This window comes from Camellia sinensis, chromosome 8, assembly GCF_055761805.1.
Source record: "Camellia sinensis isolate YWXY chromosome 8, ASM5576180v1, whole genome shotgun sequence".
In the NCBI taxonomy this organism is placed as follows: Eukaryota; Viridiplantae; Streptophyta; class Magnoliopsida; order Ericales; family Theaceae; genus Camellia; species Camellia sinensis.
The window spans coordinates 91,244,562-91,265,953 of record NC_138968.1 but is presented as its reverse complement, the minus strand read 5'-3'; the positions used below and the strand labels follow the sequence as shown (position 1 = coordinate 91,265,953).

The following is a 21,392-nucleotide window of genomic DNA, read 5'->3' as shown; positions in this document are numbered from 1 at the left end:
GCAAGTTTGTTGAAGGCTACTCAAGGCAAGTTTTTCCATTGACAGAGTTGCTAAACAAAGGCAAGCCATATGATTAGGCAGAAGAGTGTCAATAAGCCTTTCAGGCCTTAAAAAAAGCTATGCCTAAAGATCTTGTTCTTGCTCTACCTAACTGGAGTAAAGCTTTTGAGATACAAACTGATGCATCTGATTTTGCTTTGGATGGTGTTCTTTTGCAAGATGGTCACCCCATTGCTTATGAGAGTATGAAGCTCAATGATGCCGAGCGGAGATATTCTATCTATGAGAAAGAGTTGCTTGCAGTAATGCATGTTTGAGGACTTAGAGGGACTACATTTTGGGCTCACGGTTTGTTGTAAAGACTAATAACACGGCGGTTAGCCATTTCTTGACACAGCCCAAGCTAAGCACACAACAAGCACGGTGGCAAGAGAAGTTAGTAGAGTTTGATTTTGCCTTAGAATACAAGGCTGGTGCCACCAACCATGTTGCTGATGCACTAAATAGGAAGGCGGAGCTTGCCATATGCCAACAAGTATGTTCACTTACTTCCATTTCAACCAGCATCAAGGAGAAAATCAAGGCTCATCTAGACAAGGATGCTATGGCTATAATGACTCGGATTTTAAATTCACATCGGATTGATGTATAGTGGTGCCTGTCACCTTAAAATTTGTATGGTTGTTGGACTCTTGATATTGATGTGTTGGCAAGTGAACTTTAAATATTATAATTGAGGACCCTTGGATGATGTTTGGAACCTTGATTGAAGCCTTGACAAGATATATAGGTAAGATTAGATAAAAAGTCCCAAGTTTGAGTTTGAGTTTTTGACCAGCCGTCACTCTTTTGATCTTTTCTCCTTCCATACTTAGAATTTGAATGTGAGGTTAGAACCATTGGAAAGCTTGTTTCCGGGGCTTCAATTTGGACACAAGAACGACCTAGAACGGAGTCCCGATGAGAGAGTTATACCCGTTTGAAGTTTTCACATCTGTGCTGGAAGCAGATCCGCACGTGCGGGGAATAGCGGCGCACGTGCGGGACTGTGCGGGACAGCAGCTCAAAAACGTGATTTTTGGACCATTTCTTACATTTTCTTTTCCTCTCTTCTTCTCCCCTCCTCCATGTCCGAAACCCTAGCTCCCCAAACCTTGATTTCCTCCACTTTTATCAACAAATCCACCATGAATCTTGCATCAAGGATGGAGAACAAGAGAAGATCAACTTTTTTTTTTCAACCGATTGGAATTTCGAAATTTTGGAGGAATCTCATCAAAGCTTGCTTTTCTTGCTTGAATCTTGAGGTATGAGTCCTAGTTCCCCTTCAATGCTTACATTGATAGTTAGATTTGTGGTATTTTGGGAGTATATAAATGCAAAATCTACATTTTGAACATATAGTGTAAATTATGAAATTTTGAGGTTAGGGTTTGAAATGTTGGGGTTCTATTATGGGGTTTAGATTATGGTTTATGGATTATGGACCTAGGGTGCATAATAAATTGGAAGATTTGAAACAAAGTAATGGGTTAAGAAATTTGGATTTTTCTTGGAATTTCTAGATTTTTTCTTTAAACCCTAGGTTGATTTTTGATGATAATCAATGATTTGGCCCAAATTGAAAGTTCAATCATGAAATTGGTATGTTGAATTATATATGTACAAGTCTAATTGGAATTTGGTTATGTTTGAAAATTATGTTTAAAATTTGCAAATAAACTTTGTTAAGTGCATTGTAAATCATGTTGTAATGAGAAAGGAAATTGGGGGAAATGATTTATTAATGATATAGATGGCATAAACTCGGTTATGGAATGTTGAAATGGGATTTAAGAATCCCTCTTGAATTATGTCGAATTTTATTTAATGATGTTGAGTTGAATCATGTTGCTTATGTTGAATTGTGGTAATTATGTGGGATGTTATTGACTATGTTGATTTTGATTTTTGTGACCTAAAATGTGGAGCTTTCAAAAATGGGTTTAATCCCAAATCATTTTACTAAATACTTGTGGGCTTGCTTAGTTATTAAATCAAGAGAATGATTTAATGAGGTTTCTTTATGGGGATTGGAAATGTTTGGTTTTTGGTGAAAACCCTAGACATTCAGGGATTTTTAAAAAAATGTGGAAGATGTCCATACAATTCCTTTCTATCTTAAAATCGAAGTGATTAATTATAAACTCCATAATGTGTTTTGCAATATATATTGAGTTGAAGGAAAAGGTTTGAAAACTTCATGTGTAGTCCTTGGTGCGGCTCGTGTTGCAAAATGTTGTTTACTCTGTTTTACGTGCTTAACCCTCTGGTATTTTTAGAATTTGTGTTTGATGCCCTTAAGATGCCTGTAAATTCATTCGAAGTAAAATGAAGCAGGGAATGAATTAAGAAAGAAAAAGGAATTAATGTATAAGTTGTGTACGTGTGTAGGGCATAACCCGGGAAGGACAAGCGCTTTGTTATAGCACTGTGAGTAATAGTACTGTAGTCACACATTTGAATTCCGTTAATAATTATGTTTATTAACGCTCTGCTCTTCACAAGTAGCTATGTTGATATTATGTTGATTGGAAATCAGTGGGAACGTTGAAAAGATTTGGTGTACATCGGTATGACTCTGAACCTACCCCGTGTTTTGGTTATGGCTAAAGATTAATGTTAATGTACCATCCTAAGAATTACCTGTGATTTCGTACAAAAATTGCATACAAACTATTAACACTGTGAAGTTGGTTAATAGGAAGGAATTGTGTATCAACAACATTGTTATGTGACTCATGTTATGATATGAATGGTCCTGACCTGTTGATGTAATGGTACCCTTACCTTCGGATTATTGTTAATGTTAAGGTTCTGCTAATTACGAGACAAGTATGTCGACTTACAAAGAACCATGAAGAAATCTAAGCGCATCATTGTACCATATGTTTTGTTTGCTATTGATAATTAATGTTAGCATTCTGTTATCTGCTAACTAGTGGTACTGAAATATGTTAAGCAAATGGGATGTATATGCATTATGGAACTATCGTATCTACGTATCTCTGGAAATGTTAAATCTGTGAAATGTGTTTACCTTTTGCTAACAATTATCAGTAACGTTCTGTTAAACTTATATTATCTATGTTAATTCATGTGAATAATGGGAAGAATGTATGTATTTTCTGTATGATTCTGAAGTTAATCTGTTATGATGATTTCTGGTATGGAACAAAGTGTTGTACGGAACTAATGCAGTTACCTCTAGAATCCGTACGAGCCACCTCTTGAGTCCATACCCTTGTGAACTTGTGAACTTATGAACTTATGAGGCCGAGGGCCAACTTGTGAACTTATGAATCCATGAGGCCGAGGGGCAACGTGTGAAACTATGAATCCAAAAGGCCAAGGGCCAAGTTGTGAAGTTATGAATCTATAAAGCTAAAGGCTAATTTGTGGATATGTGAACCCACCAGGCCAAGGGCCAATTTGTGAATTTGTAAACCAACAAGACCGTTCTGAAAATCTGTACAGAATCATATTAACCACATGATTTCTACGTTCACATACGCATTGATATGTATTATAATTTAAGTTGAACATGAAATTGTTGAAGTACTACTATTCACTGAGCCTAGCTCACTCTGTATTTTGTCTGCTGCTGTAGGTAATCAACCTGGAGTCAATCCTGACCCTGATGCTCGTCTCTGCTCTATCAACCTCAGTATGTCCAGGCACTTAAGTGAAGCTCGTGTGTGTTGTGTGGTTTCGCCCAGCTTTTGGGCTTTGTATATTGAGAGGTGTATTACCTCTTCCTCGCTAATGCTTTTGTTATATGCCCAATCATGGGGTCGGGTCTATATATGTGTATGTCTATTACTGATGTTCAGGTGTATATTTACTGTATGTTCATCTACCTTACGTAATGTGTGTGATCCTGGCATAATAGTGATAGCTCAATGGAATAGATTTTTGGTTATCAGGTGCTTCCGTTCAGGCCCCATACGTTAAGTATATTGGTTTTATGTCTGTTTCTGAAGTGGTCATGCCCAAAACTTTTAGGGGTGATTATGGGTCGTGACAATGACAGAGAATCTTATGAACCTTGTCAAAATGGGCAAAACTCGCCAATTTTTGGTGTAAGATGGACTACTGATGACAACTGGCAACCGCATCTTTATACCCAGGGCCGGTGATTTAAGGAAGACACTTTTTAGGGATTGCCATGATACTCTTTGGGTAGGACATCCGGGTTAGGAGCGAACATTGGCCTTGGTGAAACAAGGATATTATTGGCCCCAGATGCGTGATGATATGAAAGAATATGTCCGTACTTGTCTCTCTTGCCAGCAAAACAAAGTTGAACATAAGAAGAAAGCAGGCTTACTTGAACTTTTGCCCATGCCTAAACGTCCGTAGGAAAGTGTATCGCTTGACTTTATCACTAGACTGCCTAAAGTGGGAGACATCGGGACTATCTTGACTATTGTGGACCGGTTCTCCAAGTATGCCACTTTCGTAGCTGACCCAAAGTATGTTTCAGTAAAGGAGACTGCCCAACTCTTCTTTAAGTACATTGTTAAATATTAGGGTGTGCCTAAAAGTATTGTTAGTGACTAAGATTCGGGTTTTGTTGACAACTTCTGGACGGAGTTATTCAAGCTTCTTGGTTCATAACTCAATACTTCATCAAGCTACCATCCGGAAATGGATGTGCAAACCGAACGCTTTAACTGTATGCTCGAGGAGTATTTGCGCCACTTTGTCAATGCTAATCAACGAAATTAGGTGTAACTTATTGATGTAGCATAGTTATGCTTCAACTCTCAAAAGAGTAGCTCTACGGGCAAGAGTGCTTTTGAGATAGTAAATGGACAACAACCACTGTTGCCCCACACAGTGGATGGACCTTATGAAAGAAAGTCACTCGGGGCTTACCAATTTGCTAAGGAATAAAAGAGAAACCATGACATTACTTGTGCCTATCTCGAAAAAGCAACAAGTAAAATAAAGAAATGAGTTGATGAAAAGAGGAAGCCACTTGAGTTTAGAGTTGGGGATCAAGTTCTTGTCAAACGCAATCTTGAGCAACGCAAGATCATGAGGGGAAGAGACAAAAGGCTAGTGCGCAAGTATGAAGGACCGGTAACCATTCTGAAGAGAATTGACAAGTGTGCTTACAAGATAGATGTTCCATCTTGGCTCAAAGTGCACCCGATTTTCCATGTGAGTTATTTGAAGCCTTACTATCCAAACAAGGAAGATCCAACCCGAAATGAGCTGAAATGCCAAACCAACACAGCTAAAGCAGGGAAAAAGTCTGTTGAATCTATCTTGGCCGATTGGGTGAAAATGGTTTCCAAGAAGAAACAAAGGCAATACTTGGTGAAATGGAAAGGCCTTGGAGATGAAGAAATCAGCTGGGAAAGGGAGATGGACTTGTCGGCTTTTCAAGAGAAGATTGATGCTTATTGGGCAAAGTAGTCGAGGGTGTCAACTGTTCAAGTGGGAGAGATTGTCAAGGTGTGCCCATCCAAGGGCCAACACCTTGATGCCACACACATTTGTTTCCTTTAGAGAGCCAAAGACATGCTTAAGAAGTTGTTGGTGGAAGTGCAAGCAAAGGTCTAAGACATAGTGCAAGACAACCCACGGCATGCCATGAGATAACAAGTGCCAAGTCGCAACTAGCAACAGCTCACGCCGCAACTAGGAATGGCAACGGGGCAGGCGGGGCCGGGGATCACACTTCCCGTCCCCGATCCCCGATGGTGAAAATTCTCCCAGCCCCGGCCCCGATCCCCGACGGGTAACTTATCACTGTCCCCGCCCCCGCCCCCGCCCCCGCCCCCGCCTCTAACGGGGATCGGTTTCCTTGACACTGAAATTTCCCCGGTCCAATAATAATAATAATAATAATAATAATAATAATAATAATAAAGAAGATCCAATAATGCAGCAGATAAAAACAGTAATACAACAAGTACGATGACTCCAGATAAAATTGCAAGATGAAACAATGAACTGTTGTAAAAAGGAAGCAAGTTAACATCACATAACTATTTCATATTATTAATGGCTACAAATATTAAAACTTGTTTATATAAGTAAAATGTTCAGGTCTAAAGAAATTTACAAAGATGAATACCTCTAATTGTCTTAAAGTGTCCAGCAACATAGCATGTTTAAGTAGAAGAGATTTCAACCGATTTTGAAGCTTAGAGAGTTCATATAGCATGATAGACTCAGAGTCTTTTATGATCACTTCACAGATTAAAAAAAGAAAAATCAGAGAGACGGTAAGATCGGAAAGATCGGCGAGATCGGAGGAGGGAGATCGGCGAGATCGGAAAGATCGGCAAGATTAATGAGATCGGAGGAAGGAGAGGATAACGGAGGAGCCACCGCTGTGAGGAGCACCTGCAGGCTGCAGCAGAGTGAGAGAGAGATAAAGAGAGACTGAGAGGAGAGAAGAAAGAGCAGTGAGTGTGAGTGAGTGGGAGGAAGAGGGGCAGACTCAACCTAAACATATATATATATATATGGAGAATATTCGGGGAATATTCGGGGAATTATTCAAGGATTATACGGGGCCGGGATGGGAAAAACTTATCCCCGTCCGCGGCCCGAAAACTGATAGGGATTTAATTTTCAATACTATTCCCGGCCCTATGGAGATAATTTTCGAGGAAAACCCGTTCTAATCGAGGTCGGGGGATCAAGTCCCCGTCAGGCCGACTTCAAATTGCCATCCCTAGCCGCAACCAGCAACAGCCAGCAGCGGCCCAGGCCGCAGCCCAGCAATAGCGCCAAGCCACAACAAGTCGTGGTCCCAACCACAGCAGGCCTTAGCCTTGCTTGTGCAGCAGTAACTTTTGGCCACATTTTAGAAGGTCAAATGTAGTCTTTTTGCCTTGAAAATTTTTATGTAAATACCTTAGTATTAAATGTGTTTTGAGACCAAGTTCTGTAATTTTTCTCGTTTTGTAAAATTTTTAGAAATTCATTATGACTCCTCAAACATAGAGGATGTTTCCTCTTAGCGGTTAGGAAAAGGCTTAACAAGCTATATTAAGGAGGGAATACCCAAGTATTGAACCAGACCACTTGCACCTTTAAAGTACCCCAACCTAGCCAATAGTAAAGCAACTTTTGTAGCACTTTTGGTGCATTGATTAACTCATGTAATGCCTACTTTTGATCAATGAAAAATTCATTTTGCCTTTAAATTGTACAAAGCTTTTCTAATATTGTTCGTTTTAATTTTAACTTGTTGCTTGCTAATTTGTGACTTGTCTCCAACCTGGTGACTCATAAACTAACTAATATCGTGTTCGCTTGTCCTTGCAAACCGTTTGAGCTTTATTGGTCGGCTAGTGACAAGAGTCAACTAGTGCCACACTTGCATCTCTTGACAAGGCTTCCGCATAGCCGGTGTGTGACACAAGGCCAAGGTTGCAAAGGGAAAGGGTTGCAAGCTAAGCATGGGCAATAGGAGATGGTGTGGCCATGGGTGGCTATGTCAAATCCGCAAGCATTTTGCAAAGAATGAGGGTAAAGAGCAAAGGGAGTACACGAGGGAAGGGCAGAGAAAGTACTTCGGTGAAGAGATGGGATTTGTGCTTTGGTTGTCAGCTTATTGTGTGGGATGGGTTTATAGGACGATTGACTGTTCAAGAGACCAAAACTCCCAAAATTGAAAATGATGTTAAATTTTTTTTAAAATAGTAGTAAATATTCATGAATAAAATTTTTCCTTAACATCTATTGCAATATAATTTCTATTATAGTTTTCACAATAATTTTGTATCACTTCAATTTCAATATATTCTTGCAAAACAAATTAAATGTTCACAATTACTCTTGAAATTTAACTTTTCCTTATATTAATAACACAATAAAAGTACCTGTTTTATACAATACTAATAGTTATTACTTTTCAAGCCTATTGTGCTGATTTACTGCTGGATTTGATATATTAAATAGAACACTTCCTAATGGTACAAGCGCAAATCAAACATTTTCTACTGTCAACAATTATACAGTTTTTTTCCACACACCCTAAAACAGAAAAAAAACAACAAAACAAAACCACAAAATAAAAAACAAAATGACAGACAACATTCAGAGCTTTCAGAAAACTGCTTCCAAAAGGGTCAAACACGTCAACTGATGTAACAGCACAATGGAATAACAATGTTGGATCATTATTCAGAGTAGCAAAAGACTGCAATAGTATGTTACATGCCATCACCACCCATCATCTGCAAAATAGAAGAGTGAATATTTCAAGTAATAATTTCACTAGCAAGAATTATTGCTTCAATTCTTTTGGATAATTTTGTTTTTTTTAACTTTTCCATATTAGTTTGAGAAACGATAAATAAGCATTACAATGATAATAATACCCCAAACTTGAAGCGAAAAAAATTTATTGGTACCACGTTTTTAGGCATTCTATTTTAGTCACGTATAATGAAGACGGGGGAGAAAAAGATCAAAACTAAAATGAGATTGGTACTAAAAAAATTGAATTTATTTGATTTAACTAAGGATATAGCTTTTTTTGATAGAGAGAAAAGAAATGACCGAAAAAGATTCATTTATCCAACCACATCTGATCGAAACACAAAGCTTAGTTTGATATTTATGAGCCACATCCATTGATGGGATTTCACCAGTCCTAACTATGGTGAAGGAAAATAACACCATAATTACCTTGAAGAAATCTCCAAAAATCCCTTGCAGGGGATTTCTGCGCCGTACTCCATAAAACTTCTCCGCAATTCCATCGAGCAACTAAACAGTAAGATATGTCAGTTAAGGAAATGAACTAGAGATATCAAGCCAGCAGCAAAAGAATAAGAAATACACTGTTGTGGCAGATACATTTGTTTTATGTATCAAAAAAGAGAAAAGGTTGCTCAATACACATTCATAGAGAACTTGAATATACTATTTTGGACCAAAAACCACACACCTCATTCAATACAGGTTCTATATCAATGCTAGACTTGTAAGTCTTTCTCAACATATTAAACAAGGGCAAAGCATCCCTCTGTAACCTGCATTGGAAAGAACATTGAAAAATTCAATCTCTCTCTTGTCTCTCTTTCTTTTTTTTTCTTTTTTTTTTAATAACCAAGAGTAAGCCCATCTCCTTGTCAAAGGTTAATGCATAAACAGAAAAATGAATGGCCAAGTCAAGCAATTATGTTCTACTTAGAATGTCAAAAATATATGAGTTTGACGAGTAAATGAAAGATTGATAGAATAGTTATTTTCTCTGTTTTATTTTCTTCTGTTAATATTTAATTAAGTTGAGGGTATGATGGTCATTTCATTATGTTAGGGTTTGTATATATATTTTTGCTGATGTAGAGTGAACAATCATTCCAGATATATATAAAAATTACTCACCCTCACTTCTCTCTCTTAAACCGTATAAACCCTAACAGTAAATTTTTTCATTATACATTATAACTTGGTATCAGAGCAATCTATCATTCATTAGGAAGTGTTCTACAGATTTTGAGAATTTGGTTCAAATTTGTGCTCCTATCTGTTTCTATCTGTTCAGTAGGCTCCTTTTTTCCCATTTCTACCTGTTGAAATTGACTATATAGGGGCTGCAATCCTTCTAGAAAGGGATAATTGATCTTCAGTGTTAATTTCTGCTAGTGAGGTGTTGTCTTGGTTCAATTTGGGTTTGAATCTGTTTGGTAGATTTGTGTCTTCCCCACTTCTGCCTGATTTATCATGGATTCCTATTTGTTGAGCTAGTTCTGTTACCTATATTGGTTGTTGTGGGTACTAGTTGCTAAGTGACGATTTACAAGTATTTTGCTACATTTGTTCTCGTTTGTTGCGTATTCTGTGTGATTGATCATCATGGCAGAGATTGGGGCTAAGTCTATGGTTGTGGGTAAAGATGATGACATGCCTAAATCTATCACTACAAAGAAATTGAATGGTGCCAACTATTTGGCTTGGGCTCATGCAATCAAAATTTTATTGCGTGGCAAGAAGAAGTCTCGCTTCCTTAGCAAACTCCCTCCTGCCATTGATGATAAAGCATATGATGATTGGTGTAGTGAGGATTCTTGTGTTATGGGTTGAATTTGGCACAGTTTGGAACCACATGTCGCCACTACCGTGGAATTTTGTGATACCTCTAAGGAAATATAGGACTCCCTTGCTTAATCTTTTTCAAACCAGAGTAATGTCTTTCGGGTCTATGAGTTATATGGGCAGATCTTTGCTATGCGCTAATCTGGCCGATCCCTTCCCGAGTATTATAGTAGTCGTAAGATCTTGTGGGATTAGTTATTGCAGTATCAATCCTTTACTACTGATGTGAACAAACAAAAGTAACATTGGGAGGAGTTTATGATGACTTCTTTACTACTTCTTTACTCTTGGACTTAGATCCTAAATTGCAGGGGTTTAAGGATCATATTCTTACTAGTGAGATTCTACTTTCTGCTGCTAATGCCTACTCTAGGTTGTTAGGTCATGCACAACCTACCACTGGGTCCTCTACTTTGTCATCCTCTACAATGGTCTCTAGTAGTAGAGATCGTGGACCTACTCAAGGGGGTTTTCATGGCCCATCTGGCCCTCTGGGCTCTTCTTACGGTTCATGAGGTTCTCGTGGTGGTGGTTTCCGTGGTGGGGGTAGTAGTGGACCTAGCTCTCGTACACATGGTGATTGCAAGTGTACTCATTGTGGTTCCCAAGGTCATACTGAACCTAGGCATTGGTAGAAGTATAACAAACCTGACCATGTGTATCAGGTTATGGATGCCCCATCCTCGCAATCCTCCTTGTTTTCCACTGGTTCTATTGCTTCTCCAGTTGATTCTCATGAGACACTACTCAGATTAATGAGCTTACTGCTCTTGTCCAATCTCTCCGGCCTAGTATACCTTCATCCTCTACTGCTAATTTGGCCAGTTCAAGTAATATTGCATGTATAGCTAAGTCTACTCAGCCTTGGCTCCTAGACTCTAGTGCTAGTTCCTATATCTCTGATAATTCCTCTCTTTTTGATAATCTGAGACCTGTTGAGCATACTATTATACTTGTTGATGGATTTTCTCGATCTGTTAGTGGTCAAGGTCCTCTTCACCCCACTCCATCCCTTTCCTTACCCTCTGGTCTCTATGTTCCTAAGTTTCCATTTAATTTGCTTTTTGTTAGCCAATTAACTCAAGCTCTCCACTATTCTGTTACCTTTTCTCCCACTTCATGTGTTTTACAGGACCTCCAAACGAAGAGGATGATTGGTTCAGCTCATGAGAAGGATGGCTTATACTTTTTGGACACAGAGATTCCTCCTCATCCTCCATCTACTGGGTTGAGTGCTATTGTCTCTTCTCTTCAGTGGCATTTCTGCTTAGGTCATCCTTCTTTGGCCAAGCTCAAGTTAGTTGTTCCTGGTTTGAGTTGCTCCGATTGAGTGTGAAGCTTGTCAATTTGAAAAGCATCACTGTAGTTCTTTTCCTAGTATGAGAGTTAGTCGTGTGTCTGAGTCTTTTGCTCTTGTCCATACAGATATCTGGGGTCCGTCTAGAACTCCCATTGTTAATGATTTTTTTTTTATTTTGTTATTTTTGTAGATGATTGCTCTCAGATGACTTAGTTGTTTTTAATGAAACAAAGATCTAATTTGCCATTTATTATCTCTAAGTCTTACAATGAAATCTTCACTCAATTTGGGAAATGTATTAAGATATTTCATTTTGATAATACCTTAGTATGCGCAGTCTATTGTGACTAACTTTTGTGATGCTTGTGGTATTATTCATCAAACTAGTTGTTCTCATACATCACCTCAAAATGGTGTTGCAGAGCACAAACACTGTCATTTGTTAGATGTTGCTCACACACTAATGTTTATTATGCATGTTCCCAAATAGTTTTAGGGTGATGTGGTTCTCACTGCTTGTTTTCTTATTAATCGCATGCCTTCTAGTATTGTTCACACGTCTCCCTCTTCTTAGTTATACCCCACATCGTCTCCTTTTTCCTTGTCACCTCATGTTTTTGGTTGTGTGGTTTTGGTTCATGTTCTTGACCCTAGCATAAATAAGTTATCTCTCGTGCTTGCAAGTGTGTGTTCTTAGGCTACTCTCGTACTCAGAAAAGGTATCGATGTTATCATCCTAAGTTACGTCGATACTTTGTCAGTGTTGATATTACCATTTTTGAGTCCACTTCTTTTTTCTCCTCCTCTAGGCAACAGTTATCCACTGATCTTCTCTCTTGTCGTGAGACCCGCTTCTCTCACCCCAACTTTTCGTCTTGTGTTCCCTCCTCCTCTTCTTCAATATCCTCTCCCTCTAATCTCCCCTTTATCCCTCATTTGCAGGTTTATCAGCAGTCTCAAGCTTGTCGCATTGTATCTTATGGCCCAACCAGCTCATCTCATTCGTCTGAGGTTCCTGACTCCCCTGCTCCATCTGTTGATGTGCCTTCTGATGACCTTCCTATTGCCCTCTGCAAAGGTAAAACATACTTACACTCAACATCCTATTGCTAATTTTGTTTCTTATGATCATATTTCTCTTGGTCTTCACTCATTTGCTTGTAGCTTGTCTAGCATTACCATTCCCCACTCCTATCAGCAAGCTATGTCCATCTCTGCTTGGAAGCATGCAATGGACGAGGAAATGCATGCCCTTCATAAGAATCACACGTGGGAACTTACCCCTCTACATTCTGGCAAATCTAGTGTGGGTTGTCGTTGGGTTTATACTGTTAAGTATCTTTTTGATGGGACTGTTGAGTGGCTTAAGGCTTGCCTGGTAGCCAAAGGCTACACACAAACCTATCGTGTTGATTACTTGGAGACTTTCTCTCCTGTGGCACATCTTAATTCTGTTCAGATCCTTATCTCCGTTGCAGTTAGTCAATCTTGGCCTTTGTATCAGCTGGACATCAAAAATGCCTTTCTTCATGGCGATCTCCAAGAGGAGGTCTATATGGATCAACCCCCTGGCTATGTTGTTCCCGATCATAAGCATCTTATTTGTCAATTGCGAAAGGCCTTGTATGGTCTCAAGCAATCCCCTCATGCCTGGTTTGATTGTTTCAGTGCTATTGTGCTTACCTATGGTTTTCACCGTTCCACTTCTGATCACTCTGTCTTTGTTCGGCAGTCGTCTACTGGGAGTATTGTTCTTGTTGTCTATGTCGATGACATCATCATTTCTGGGAGTGACTCCACTGGTATTGCTGACTTGAAGCAGTATTTGAGCCAATAATTTCACATCAAAGACTTGGGTCATCTTCAATATTTTCTTGGAATTGAAGTTGCTCGCTCTTCTCAGGGATTGTTTTTCTCCTAACAGAAGTATGTTCTTGATCTCTTCACTGAGACTGGTCTCTTAGGCGCTCGCTCTAGTGATACTCCCATGGATTCTAGTGTCAAACTTGATGGTGAAACTGGGACTTGTTTCTTGATATTTGTCATTATCGTTGTTTGGTTGGGAAGTTAATCTATCCCACCATCACTCGTCCTGATATTACGTATGCAGTGGATGTCGTTAGTTAGTTTATACATGCTCCCCGCCAACCCCATTTTACTAATGTGTGTCGCATTTTGCAGTTCTTAAAGAGTGCCCCTAGTCAGGGTATGCTATATCGCCTATCTTCCTCGTTATTTATCACTGGCTTCAGTGATGCTGATTAGGCTGGTAATAGGACTGACCGTCCACCTCAGGCTATTGTACCTTTGTTGATGGTAATCTTGTTACTTGGGCATAGCAAGAAACAACCTGTTGTTGCTCGTTCTAGTGCCAAGGCTGGATACCGTGCCATGACTTATACTGCTTCTGAGATGCTTTGAGTTCAGTATCTTCTTTGGGATTTTGATTTTTCTGTTTCCACTCCTATGAGTATGTCTTGTGATAATCAGGTTGTTATCTTCATTACCAATAATCCCATATTTCATGAACGAACCAAACATATCGCAGTTAATTGTCATTTTATTCGTGATCCCTTACTACACAAGCAACTTGTGACTCCTTATGTTCGTTTTGAAGATCAATTGGGTGATATTCTCACTAAACCTTTGGCTCAGTCTTCGTTTCATCGTTTATCTGTCAAGTTGGGCATGTTTGACCTCTATGCTCCAGCTTGAGAGGGAGTGTTAGAATAGTTTTATTGTTCTTCTATTAATATTTACTTAAGTTAAGGATATGATGGTCATTTCAGTATGTTAGGGTTTGTATATATATTTTTGCTGATGTAGAGTGAACAATCATTCCAAATATATATAAAAATTGCTCTTTCTTCTTCTTCTTCTTCTTCATTATACATTCTAACTAAGATGACCAAGTTTAGGAAGACTAAACTAAAATGAGGCTTCAGACTTGAAAAACAAAAACAATTAGAGCAGAAGTGGGCAATATCTAAAGCTCTAAACATATACATTATGTCATCGTGTCGATGATAGTGGCCACCAGAAATCTAACCTTTCAATACAATTTTTTTTTTTTTTTGATAAATAAGTAAAACTTTATTAAAAAGCATCAAGACAACGCAGAGAATACAACAAAGCCCAAACAAAGCTTAAAAAAAGACTAAAAAAACAAAAAGAAAAACTAACTAATCAAATCCTCCACAAAATCAACAAAAACCAAAACATTTGTTGATCAGTAGGGAGCTAGTAAAAATGATGTACAAATTATCCATGGCCTTATGGCCTAGTGGCATGGAGGTAGCACTTAGATGCTTGCAAAGGAGAGGTTGGGGGTTCAATTCCCCCCAAGAGCTAATCTAATCTAACAACTAATAACTGCTTTCGCCGATCAAAATATAATAATAATTTTGATGGACCAATTGCACCCTTTCTTCTGCAATTTTTGTCATTCTAAAATAAGTAGTTGCCAATACAAATCTGAATAAATGAAATAAGAAAGTAGTGATGTATTTTTATTCTTTTTTTGTTTCTTTTCCTTTTTTATAGAGAAAGTTGAGGCCAATTGAAACTTTGTCAATTGGCTCTATTGTTTGATAATGTTGTCAGTTTCCTCCTTTCTATATATATATATATATATCCTAGTGGTTGGCACACGCAACGCGTGTGTAATTCAAATAAGTAAAAACAAAACAAAATATTAACTACATAATGTGTGTTACTCAAGTGGTAAGGGCATTCTCTACCAGACTTACGGTATTGGTTTCAAGTTTCATTGTCCTCTCTATATAATTTTCTTTTTTAAATAGAAAAATAAGAAAATCCACTTGGCAAATAGAGAAGCAAAGGCTTCAAGACACCGACTCCAGCCTTTGCTTTATATATAGTATAGAAGATATAATTTTGAAACAAAAACTTGTTTGGTGAATTGCCGGAGGTAGTGGAGGGTGGACAGATGTGGTGACTGGTGGTGGACGTGGCTGCCGAAGTTGGTGGCCGGAGTGTCGCAGCCAGAGGTCACAAGCAGTGACCAGTCAGTCTTTGGATGGCGGCTGGAGCTTGTTGGAGCTAGCTGGCAGTACTGGCGACGGGTGGTAGCCAGAGAGAGTGAAAACTTGTTTCGAAAATAAGTGGAACACTTTCATTCATTTCCAAAAAATTTTAAAATTTTAAAATCAATTTCACTTTCTTGAAAACGAAAACACATACCCAACAAGTTTTCATTTCTAGTTTACAAAAAAATGAAAAAAGAAAACAGGAAACAGAAGTGTTAGCAAACAAGGCCAAGGATCACATTAAAAAAAAAATAATCAGGATGCAGCCCATCTATAAATTAAAAAGCAGCATGATCAGCAAACTCTAAAATCCGAGCATTCATGCGGACTCCCATATAGTGGGTAAACATCCTTTCTCAGCAGAAGCGATTCATTTGTATCTAATAGACATAAATGTAAACAATTTAAATATAACTTACGTCTGCAAAAGATAACTGATGAACTGGATCAAATCTGAGCTAGGGAACTCAAGCTGCTTATTAGCTTTTACTTGTTTTTTTACCTCATCCAGAAGACAATTAGCATCTCTCAGATTGCCAAGAGATAAATACCTACCAGGGAAAAAGAAACAATCAATGAACCTAATTGAAGTTTGAAAGCTAAAGTAGCAAAAAAACACCCAGCAAATATTTGGTTTCATCAACTACCATCAAGTAATCCAGATAGCCTAGAACCCTTCAATTACGAGGAATATCACTTAGCTTCTGTTTGGTATTACGGGTGACAAAAGAAAAGAAACGATTGTGGTTTCTCATCTAAGAAAAGAAAAGAAATTATTGTGGTTTCTCATCTGGATGAGAAAAGAAAAGAAATGATTATGTTTTTTTCACTATCATGTTTAGATGGACAAGAAAGCAAAGAATGTGAGAGGATATGAGGGAGATTTCTTCTTCTTCTTCTTTTTTTCCATTTGAATTTTAATGGACTGTGACACCTGACACTTCATGCATATGCATATCATGACATTCATGCATGTCAATCTCATGTTAGTGTTTATTTGCTTGAACTAGAACTTGGTAGGAGTATAGGAGAAGGAGAAGGAGAAGGAGAAGTTAGTTTAGAAACCTAAGCTTGGAAAATATTGCTTGTTTCATGCTTGAAGTTAGGGGATGGTTTAGATTGGAATTTGAGAACCATACGATGCCCCTATGCCTTAATTGAGGAGCTCAAAGGCTTTAGTCTAATGAACTTGTTCGTTAGATGCTAATTGATGTTTTGCTAATTAGGATTAATTAAGTTAAGTAATAAAGATTAATTAGTACAAACCTTAGTTAATTAAGATAAATAAGTTAGATTTGTTAAAAGCAATCAAGCAAGCACCACTCTACCTTTGCCCTTACCACATACGATAAAACCTCACGTTCCAAACCAAACAAATAAGGTATTTGCTGGGAATTCAAGAACAATCAGGGGAGAAGAGGAAGAAGAGAAGGAGAAAAAGGAGAGAAAAGAGAGAAAAGGAAAAAAATTTCAAAAGAGCTACGGATTCAAGCCTAGAAATTCCCAGAAAATCACTATGAGGTAAGAAACTCAACCCTCTTCCATATTCTCATATCAAAACATAACCAAAAATTGATTAGGAATAAGTTTTGGAATATTGAAATAGAAAGAAAATAATAAAGTTTGGAAGCTAGGATAGAGTTTGAAGAAATGATGGAAAAACTATGCTTTGAACTAGTTTTATGCAAGATTTGAGCAAGCCAAGTATTATGCTATGAACCTACACCTTTTATTTGTAACTAAGAAGCTTTAGAACTTGGTTTTGAAAATTGAAAACATTGAATAAAAAAAAGGGTTGAGAAACTTGAATTAAACTATCTATTACTTGTTTAATCTTCAAAATTATGCATAATCCTAAGTTTCTATTATTCTTTCATTACATATATGATTAATAGGATGTTATGGATCAAGATTTGGGATTTGAAAGCTTGAAATTGAGTAAAGAAGCCCTAGAACAGCCTAGAACAGAGCAATTCGCGAACTGCAGGACCTGTTCTGCAGATCACTGCTCGAGTGGTGAAGAGACCGCTCGAGCGGACTGCCCAGGAACCTGTCTAAGTCGGTTAACCGCTCGAGCGGTTGAAGGGTGGCTCAAGCACACTTTAGACACTCCCAGAATCACTTTTTTGCAGACCTAAACTTCTGGAAATATTCATTCACTGCTCGAACAGTGAAGAGACCGCTTGAGCGGATTGGCCAGTTTTGGAAAATTTCAAACTTGATTTCGCTCAATTCTCTCCCTTGAACATTTTTTAGGCATGTTTTAGACCTAGACACATGGGTGACATAATTTGAAACCCACTTGAAACATGTTTAACTAGAAAAGAGAATTGATAAATTTCTACAAGAAGTTCGGGAGTTTTCTATGTTTCAATGTTTGCTATTGTTTTGTGTAGGTCAAGTCTTGGAGGGAAACACCTTGTCTAGCCGAGCAATTTTTGAGTAGTAATTTAGTAACGCTATGTTTAACAAATTATGTTTCCAATGCAAAACTTGATTATGTTTACAAGCTTGTTATGTTTTACTATGAATGAACATTTTATACTTTTATATCATGTACTTAGATCGCATTCTTGGATCATGCCCCACAATTAGGGGAATATCCAATCATGTATTATAGCCAAGTTCATCTTGTTATGTTTAGCCGGTACCCGGGCCTGTTACGCACCCTATAATCCCTGAAATGCTCATCACTATGTATGTTGTTTGCAAGTCAAGCTATGCTTTGTCTTGTACAAGTGAATATGCTATTTTGAAAGAATATTTAAAGCTTTAAATGTTTATTCACCTGCCGCCTTACTTTATTACCATTCACTAGGCAATGGCTCACCCTCTCCCTTATATGTATGTAGGTCAAGATGAGGAACAAGGACACGGAGAAAAGTCGCACTAGAACCCTTTTTCTTTTATTTTGTCTTTTGGAGAGTCATAACCTTGAAACTAGAGTTTTGTCTTTATGGTTTGGTTTTTGTAAGGATGACTTTTGATGTTGTACCCTTTTCTTTTGTTGTTTGGACATGTAAGTATCAAGGTAAATAAATAAAATGTATGCTTGTTTTGTCTTTGTCCTACTTATGCACTTGCTCTGAATGGATTTGAATAATATAATGAACAGGTTATTCCGCTTAAGCCCCAAGGTTGTAGTTCAGTCTTGTCTTGTTTCAGGCCTTTGGTAGTTGGACACTACTAGCTGGTCATAGTCACTATCCGGTTTGAGGCAGAATAGGGTCGTGACATGGACAATCTTTGAATTATGAAATTTTAATAACAAATCAGCTTGTTTCTCACCACTATCGGTGAGAAATGAACTAGGCAAAACAGGAGAGTTCTCTTTCTCACCATTTTTCATCTAATTTATAAACCAAGCATGAGTGAGTTCTCCTTCTCATCATTTCTCACCAAATCACCCCATCCAAATAGACTGTTAAGTTTCTAAGGCAACATCCGATACCAATTGTTTCCCACTATTTTGACTCTCCTAGGTTTCCATCAGGCAAAATGGGAAGCGAGGGAGTGGGGGCTTGGTTATTTCAACCTAAGAAGCACTGACACAGACACATGTGACACAATACTGACGCGCCAACACAAAATGTTTTAAAAAATGTAGGACACGATAGGTGGACACGTGCAAAATATATAATTTAATATAGTTATTATATGTTATATATATATATATATTTAAATAATTTTTATATGCCACGTATATGAATATTTCACTCAAAAATAATAATTTTCAAAGTCTAAATGAGAAGAATAGGTATAAATTTACATTGTTCTGTTATTAGATTTTAATTTATTTTATTCAAACTTGTAATGTGTTTCTTGTGTGTCTAGTGTTGGGACGAGTGTTGTGTCGTGTCGGACATGACATGTTACCTTCTTAGGAGTATGCGTGCTTCTTAGATTTCAACATTCCCGGTTTTATTGAGGACCCAAGCATTATGATCAAGATATAGTGTTCAACAACTATGTAATCTTAAACCTGGAGGCTGCGATCTAATTGTGAAATATACTTACAGCAAAATGGCCCTCGCAATGGCTAAATCATCTTCCCCTGGACAACACTGCATAGTTGAATAGGTATATGAGTTTAATGCATTTAACAACAATCAAACATTACATTGAAAACGATGGTATGAAATTTGGCAAAACAGTCCAATTAATCAACATAAGCTGTGGTATTGCATACATCTAGAATTTCACACAGGTTACACCATGCATCATATTTGAGAACAAACAGAATGAAAACTCGGCACTTTTACATGACTATTACAACAGTAAGATATCTATGTGACATTTTGATTCCAGAATTTGTATCCAATAGCAATATCAGTGGAGATTAGATGTTAAGGTATTCTAGAACCTTATTTCAATAAAACTGAATAACAGAGAAATTGCATTTTGTTTCCAAAGGGGAGGTTTGAAGAGTAAAGTTTGCGGACCTCTAGCATCTTCATGGTTGACTTCAAGAAAAAGATATATTAAAAATCAGAAGAAGCCTTACCTTGCCCATAAAATTAACTAGTGTTGAAGCAAACTTCCTAGGTTGTTTCCCCCGAACAAAATAAGAAGATACTCTAGTCATGTCCTGAAAAGCAACAGTATTATGATATTGATGTACCAATAAATCACAAGAGCCAACAAAATGCAACGTAATAATTGGAACATATGGTTTGACACAAACTAAATTGCAACGAAATAAAAGCCAGATACTGTCGTCTGTCAAGTGGACGTCATGAATGCCAATGAAACAAAATCGCTAAATCTATATTTCCAAACCTTTTTAAGGCACAAATTTATCACCTTAAATAGAACCCCAAAAATAAACAACACAACAAAGAGTCCAATTCAACCTTGCCAGCAGGTATTTAAAAGTTGGTTATTTCCTTGAAATGTTCAGGGCGTTATGAAATTTTAATCTTTTTTTCAAAAAGGTACAAAAAGATTTTAACCCTAAGAATCAAAAATCAGTTTTTCAGATTTTCTTTTTCAAATTTACAAGATGTCACATCATGAACCCAGTGATCAATCTCCTCATGATCTTACAAGGAATCAGGAAATAATCACCTCATATACAAAGAACAGCAAGACAACCATTTTCAAATGGTACATGAAACGGCAAGAAAAGATTCCATTAGACATCTTAGCATGTGCTAAGCATTGTATCATTTTTGTAAGTTAAATATCCATTTATTCTGGGTGGTGAGTCATTTTAAGCACAAATTCTATTAGCAGTTTAGTATTTTTAGCACTCCTCTTCACCTTAAAGATTGGAACTACAAAAATAATCATTGCGCTGAATCAGGGAAAAACTGGTCATAATGTGTACAACTTCAAATCTAGTTTGTTTGCACGGTAAAATAGGAGGAAAAAGAAAAGTGAAATAACCCAATACTTGGAGCCTACAATTCTGCTGGGATACCTACCACCTCAGGAGATTCAGAAAATATGTATTCAGCTAGCATATCATATAGTTCTGGGGATCCATTCCTACATGCTCCACATTCTGCAGACCACCTACAAATAAAACAACACAGTTACTTTGCATTTGCAGCAAACAACACAGTCAATATCAATATAGGTGGAATGCAGGTGTGCATTTATACAGCCACACAAGTATCCACAGACTTCGAACAACAAAAGCAACAACAACAAAATAATAAGGAGGTTAAAAAAAAAAATTACAATCTGATCTAAAGTGAATGGGAAAACATGCTTTACAGTAAGGAAACAACAATAATAAGGATTATAATTTAAAAGAGATGGAAGATAATATATCGTCCCTTCAGAATTTCATACCATAAGAAACCCAATGAAGGGAATTACAGGATGCAACAAGACTATTAGTAATGGGGATCAAAAAGGCTATGGATAAAGAGATAATTGAACACTTTTAAAAAAAATATTTACGAAGTTTTACTTTAATTCAG

At 37.5% G+C, this 21,392-nt stretch overlaps 2 protein-coding genes and 1 long non-coding RNA gene across 4 annotated transcripts in view; 2 read left to right on the top strand and 1 right to left on the bottom strand.

Moving 5' to 3' along the window:
- Positions 1–1,094: 1,094 nt before the first annotated feature.
- LOC145796628 (uncharacterized) lies at positions 1,095–3,865 on the top strand. The gene is made up of 2 exons (XR_014337108.1): positions 1,095–1,307; positions 2,434–3,865. It is a non-coding gene; the product is annotated as an uncharacterized LOC145796628 (long non-coding RNA).
- A 1,217-nt stretch (positions 3,866–5,082) lies between these two features.
- On the top strand, positions 5,083–5,466 carry LOC145797881 (uncharacterized). Its single transcript, XM_082885314.1, has one exon. The coding sequence runs from the start codon at positions 5,083–5,085 to the stop codon at positions 5,464–5,466; it is 384 nt and encodes a 127-aa protein (XP_082741440.1).
- A 2,379-nt stretch (positions 5,467–7,845) lies between these two features.
- The window catches only part of LOC114305812 (protein GET4), a 38,904-nt gene continuing 25,357 nt past the window's right edge, over positions 7,846–21,392 (bottom strand). For both annotated transcript variants that reach the window (XM_082883021.1, XM_082883022.1), the window contains 7 exons: positions 20,889–20,979; positions 19,967–20,050; positions 19,480–19,526; positions 15,882–16,013; positions 8,963–9,047; positions 8,701–8,781; positions 7,846–8,246 (listed from right to left, as the gene is read on the bottom strand). In XM_082883021.1, the coding sequence (XP_082739147.1) occupies positions 8,223–8,246; positions 8,701–8,781; positions 8,963–9,047; positions 15,882–16,013; positions 19,480–19,526; positions 19,967–20,050; positions 20,889–20,979 (544 nt within the window). In that variant the 3' untranslated portion in view covers positions 7,846–8,222. The remainder of the gene's footprint in view (positions 8,247–8,700; positions 8,782–8,962; positions 9,048–15,881; positions 16,014–19,479; positions 19,527–19,966; positions 20,051–20,888; positions 20,980–21,392) is intronic.

Bases quoted from the DNA above. Each gene is read 5' to 3' on its own strand.
- LOC145797881 (XM_082885314.1), top strand. From the start codon at position 5,083: ATGAGGGGAAGAGACAAAAGGCTAGTGCGCAAGTATGAAGGACCGGTA.